Raw genomic sequence first — 6,138 nt, 5'->3', positions numbered from 1 at the left:
CAATCCTGTGCAATGTGCTCTAGGTGACCCTGCTTGAGCAGGGGGGTTGGACTAGATGATCTCCAGAGGTCCCTTCCAACCTCAGCGATTCTGTGATATAAAGCTAAGGCCCCAAATTTCTTTGATTCATTAGAGTTTTAGGATAAAAAACAGAGTAGGTTTCCCATTAAGGAATATTTGGTGAAGTCATAATAATCACAAAAAAAATGGTTTCATCCTGCTTCTATTTTGTCATAGCAGTAAAGCCAAGTGAAGACTTTTCGTATCCCTTAAGATCACTTTCTTTTCAACCTGTTTGATGCAGCGTTTTTTGTTACGTAGTGCCTCCAGTTAGATTTTAGGGAAGAACTAAAGTGAATGCACTCTAAAAATAGTCTAAAATGAATTGCTGTAGTAATTGTGACACTGAAAAAGGTCTTTCTTTATTTTCAGTCTTCACTAATTCCTCTGAAAATTCAGTTTTGAACCTTTATCTTTACATTTGGAGATCCAAATGTATTTTAGCAGCAGTGTGTTACTATAAAAATGAAGAAAAGACTGTTTGCTAAGTTATTCATATCTCCCAGTCGGAAAGAGAACAACAGTTCTCCACTTATCTCAGTATGATGGTTTGATAGTTTCTCTTCAAATGAAGTTCTAATTTACAGTGAAAAGCAAATTTCTTTCCATTTTTTTTTATTTTTATTGTATCAGCAGTTGTACACTAATATAGTTCAGCCACTGTTATTTAAATTACTTCTGTGATTTCCCAGGGAATAGCTGCACTGTCAGCAAGTGATACATGTTCTTTCCATAACAAGATTAGGTAATAATGCTTTTAAAAAAAGCTCTAGTCAGATATGTTGCAAAGAAAACACTGTATTTTCATTAATCTTTTTCCTACTTTAGTATAGCTTATCACGTTAGAGAAACATAGAAAATTCTGGTTATTGTTAAAACACCTTCGTTTTACATATACAGTCTAACTTGGAAAAACAATATTGTATTTATCTGTTAAATAAATTATGATAAATTCCTGATACAACTATTTCTTTCTTTTCAGATTGCAATGGGCCAAGGCCAAGCTGACCTAGCCATTCAAACTTTAAAAGAATGTGCACGTAATGGAGAATGGCTATGTTTAAAGAACCTGCATCTTGTTATATCTTGGCTTCCTGTACTGGAAAAGGTGAGGGTAACTAGACAAGAATGTATCAGAAACTGGACAAGATTAGTCTGCAATATTTCTGAAACATTCAGGCATTTCAATGCTGATATTTTAAAATTCCAACAATTGAAAATTGAGATGCTAAACAAAAACTTTGCAGGTTTTTAAATCATGAGTAAGATGAAATTCTTCAAATCTAAAAGCAGTTTCTTCCTTTGTGTGAACAATTTAAATTTTATAAAGTATAGATTATTTCTGGCACAATGAGGAAACAAATGATCTTTTTAGGACTTCTGATGCTTAATGGCATACTGCCCATGTTTGCTGAATTCTAAATCTACATATGTTTTAAATTATTCATTTCTACAGTTCTAGGGCTTCATTTTAATTAGCTCTTCTTTTATTTTTAAGTGAAGCTAGTTTCTGATTTACCAAGTTTTTTCTAATTTGAAAGTAAAATGTCTAATATTTTACAGAAATACACTGTTACTTATTGCATATAAAATCATTAACTTACTAGAGCAAAGTGACTTTCCATATATACAACTGTGAAATCTACAAAGGAAACTAAATATAAAATAGAAAGTTGGAGGTTTCTTAATACGGTTATGGCAATTTTATTTCTCCTTTTTTCTAATGATTGTCCATTAAGTGGACTCTATGCACATGAGTTTGGAATCTTCTGTCTAGCAATGACCATGTGGCATGCGTATGCCTTTTACATTTGCATCATCCATTTTGAAAATGTGGACAGGCAACGCATGATAACACTGACGTGTTTCATCTATTCCAAATATGGTAGTGAACAATAAGAAAATGTTTGTAAGCCTCTTATTCAAGTGATTGTAAGGATAAAATTTCAAATCTTACAAGCATCAACAATGTGAATAGGTATCAGAAGTTTCTTATTTCCGAAGAACATACTACTGAAGGTGTTAAAATTCTTACTGAATTTAAGACTTAAGAATTTAAGATTTAAGAATTAGTAGACTAACATTTGCTGATGTTTGACTCAGCACATCCTCTTGCATGCTTTGCATGCCATTAGAAATATGAGGTCATGTAATTCCTGTGTTTAAAGTCTTCTTAAGAGAGATCTGCCTATTTATAATCCAGTTCCATCCAGGAGCTTAAATTTAGTTCTCACGTGAAGATTAAAGCTTCATAACTTACAACTGACTTCTCTTAGCTGTCTTCTAGCCAAACATGATATCTTTAAAGGCACCCTGCAGATGATTTTGATTGAACCAGCATATATATCTCCTTGGATTTTTTCTTAAATATCCTGCATCCAAGACTCTGGATCCTTTTCATATCTTATGTTATCTCCCATAACGTCCTCATAGACAAGCTGATGAAATACAGATTTAATAGTACCACAGTGAAGTGGATTGAAACCTGACTGAATTGCTGGATTCGAAGGGTTGTGATCAGTAACATGAAGTCCAGCTGGAGACCCTTCATTAGTGGTGTGCCCCAGGAGCCAGATCTGTTTAGCATCTTCATTAATGACCTGAATGATGGGACCAAGTGTACCCTCAGCACGACTGCAGATGATACAATACCAGGAGGAGTGGCTGACACACCAGGCTGTGCTGCCATTCACAGGGACCTTGACAGGCTGGAGAAATGGACAGAAAGGAACCTCATGAAGTTCAACAAAGGGAAATACCAAGCCCTATACTTGGGGAGGAATAACCCTGTGCACCAGGACAGTCTGGGGACTGACTGGCCAGAGAGCAGCTTTGCAGAGAAGGACCTGGGAGGGCTGGTGGACAACTGGTTGAACATGGGCCAGCAATGTACCCTTGTGGCAAAAAAGGCCAACAGCCTCCTGGGCTGCATTAGAGAAAGCAACACTAGCAGGTCAAGGGAGATGATCATTTCCCTGTATTCAGTACTGATGAGGCCACATCTGGAGAGCTGGATCCACTGCTGGGCTCCCCAGTACAAGAGAGATGTGTACATACTAGATTGTGTCCAGCAAAGGGCCACAAAGATGACTAAGGGTTTGGAGCATCTGTCATATGACAGGGGGCTGAGAGAGCTGGGATTGCTCAGCCAGTACAAGAGAAAGCTCATGGGGGGTCTTATCAGTATTTATAAATTTCTGATGGGGGTGAGTAAAGAAGGCAGAGCCAGACTCTTCTCAGTGGTGCCCAGTGATAGACCAAGAGGCAATGGGCATAAACTGAAATATAGGCAACTGTGATAGAAAAACATAAGTAAAAACTTTTTTTACAGTGAAGGTGGTTGAACACTGAAAAAGGTTGCTCAGAGAGATTGTGCAGTCTCCATCCTTGGAGATTTTCAAAACCTGACTGGACTGGACAAGCCAAGAGAGTTGGACTAGACAATCTCCAGTGGTCCCTTCCAACCTCGATTATTCTGTGATTGTGTATACCAGATACAACTGTCATTTTGCCCAAAGAACAGAACCATTCATGTCTTAACACAATTTATTTGCTTCTTTACTAAAACTACTGAAAACAAAATGATTGTATCTTGGAGATAATCAAAGTGAATGGATTGTGTGAAAATCTGGTATGAGCTTTCTGAGGTATATATTTCCCAAGACTCACAACCACAAAGCTGTTGAATTTGTTCTCAAGTCAGTTGTCAAGCAACTTTGGCAGCTTTTGTGAAAAATATGTCTGTTTCAGATGCACATAACACACCTGGAGTATGTTTTCATACATTCAATGACTTATTTTTGTGAAGCTTTTGTATTTGAAATAGCATTTGACAATATTTATGTTCTTGGAAGTCTATGCTCCTATCCTCAGTTTTCTGGGAATTCTGATTTGTGAGGTGCATGTAGGACAGACACTTGAAGAAAAAGAAATTAAAATAACTGTACAGTTGCTGAAATTCTTTGAAATCTGTTGTTCTTATATGACCTACAGTCCACTCCTTCCTCTTTTGCGATCTTGCATTCTGTACTTATGAGGAAGCTGCTATATGCTTTTATGCTCTGAATTCAGAATCTGGGAGGAGGGTTGCAAATATTTTGATGCAGCAAGGATGAGCTTTGAACTTGAACGTAGGGCATATGTAGAATGTGTAAAGACAACATATCTTGAACTATAGTTTTTGTGAACCTTATAATAGCAACTAAAGTGTTTTGAGACAGGCATAACTTTTTAAGTTGGAATATTATTTTGCAAATTCTGACCTGTGCATTTAAAAAAATGTTTCAGTATATAACATCTCTTCAATAGGAACTGAATATACTACAGCCTCAATCAAACTTTCGCCTTTGGCTTACTGCAGAAGTTCATCCAAAATTTACTCCAATTTTGCTTCAATCAAGTCTGAAAATAACTTATGAAGTAAGATCTGTTTGGAGAGCTTTTACTACATGTTTACAAGAAATGAACTTTGATGCATAGTGAACTATGCGTCTAGTTAGAATAAAGTTCAGATAATGTGGACTGTTTGTATAACTGATTTTGCCTTATTTGTTAATTAGAAGTAGAACAAAAATGCTAAGAATTTATCTTGAAAGATTTTTAGTGATCATTTGTGATCTATATGTGGAAATTTGCTGAAGCTGTGCTTTAAAGGGAAGGTTTAGAAGATTTCCTTCTAGATATCTTTTCAAATTGAAAGCCTGAAATGATAATAAATTTACCAGGGGGAAGTATTTGCTCTGGTTTCTGCTCCAAATAATTTTATGCATTTAATCAGTGTTTCTTAAAAGCAAAAGCATACCCAGGTCTTGGAGCATGAAAGGGAATGGAGGAATAACCCCTTCTTGATGAATGTCCTCATCTACAGATCACAGTATCAGACTCCCTCTTCCATATTTTTCTCTTTGGTTCCATAACTTTATACTCCTTGGACCCTTTCAACAGAAATGGCTATCCTCCCATACCATGAAACATATGGTTAAAAGCCTTTGCTTTCAAAATGGCTCAAACTAAGGAGTTACTTGGACCATGCTCTCTCAATTTATTGGCAAGTGCTCTCAGTTTATGCACTTATGTCCATTATGGAAATCACGGATGGGGGTACTACTGACCCTCCCACTGGCTACAGAGTGTGGTAGTAGTTTGCCTATAGCTAAACTGAGACGGTTTGATAATTTTTAGAGTCCAATCTTGCTGACTTTCAAGAGGCCAAAATTGTTGCACTTTTGTATTGATTAGAGGGCTTTTTTAAACTTCTGAGATAACTTCTTGCTTGTAATGAGGTCTTCAATAGTACAGAAACTATAGGACTATGCAGGTTTGTCACTTTTTTTTATCTAGCTCCTTGAAATTATTGGATCCACTGTCTTCAGAATAGCTGGAACTCTGCACTGACACAACTTTCTAATTCCTTTCCTTATCTTTTCATGTAAAGCAAATACTTCATTATCATGAGAGAGCGATGATAGCCAATGACTTGGCTAATAATAGTTGATTATTATATGGTTGTGGTATGCCCCATAGCTGTTACTGATCAAGAAGTAGATATTTATTTAAAAGAAAATCATCAATTACATAGTTTTGCAATTGTTGGAAGATTATTTTTACAACTCTGTTTTACTTATAGTAATCTTATGGAAACACTAACAAACATTTTTCAAAAGAAAGGAAAATTGTTCTTATAAATATGAAAATATGATTTAAATTTCTTTAAAATTTATCTGCCTTCACTTGCAAATCATTTGAAAATGACTGGGTATCTAATCAGTTGTTTTTACTTTTTAGTACTGTAATATTTGTTGTTATGTACTCTTTACCTGTGGTTATTTCTACTGGTTGTCTCTTACTAGCAATAAATCAGAGAACTGGCATTTTATCATATATAGATATCTGCTGGAAAGACAACACAGCTAGGCACAAACAGTCCYGGAGGTTCYTGCAGAGCATTGGTGACAACTTCTTGACACAGGTGGTGGAGGAGCCAACAAGGAGAGGTGGGCTGCTGGACCTCGTACTAACAAACAAAGAAGGACTGGTGGAAGATGTGAAGGTCGGGGGCAGCCTTGGCTGCAGTGACCA

The 6,138-nt window shown here is 36.4% G+C and overlaps 1 protein-coding gene across 1 annotated transcript in view; it reads left to right on the top strand.

Moving 5' to 3' along the window:
• Positions 1-6,138, top strand: part of DYNC2H1 (dynein cytoplasmic 2 heavy chain 1) — a 197,513-nt gene that overhangs the window by 106,084 nt on the left and 85,291 nt on the right. The window contains exons 77-78 of the mRNA XM_026077887.1: positions 1,043-1,168; positions 4,369-4,479. Of these exons, the coding sequence (XP_025933672.1) occupies positions 1,043-1,168; positions 4,369-4,479 (237 nt within the window). The remainder of the gene's footprint in view (positions 1-1,042; positions 1,169-4,368; positions 4,480-6,138) is intronic.

The sequence above is a fragment of the Apteryx rowi genome, unplaced genomic scaffold, assembly GCF_003343035.1.
Source record: "Apteryx rowi isolate R43461 unplaced genomic scaffold, aptRow1 scaffold_466, whole genome shotgun sequence".
In the NCBI taxonomy this organism is placed as follows: Eukaryota; Metazoa; Chordata; class Aves; order Apterygiformes; family Apterygidae; genus Apteryx; species Apteryx rowi.
Note: the sequence above shows the minus strand (reverse complement) of the source record. Positions and strands in the feature narration are given on the sequence as shown.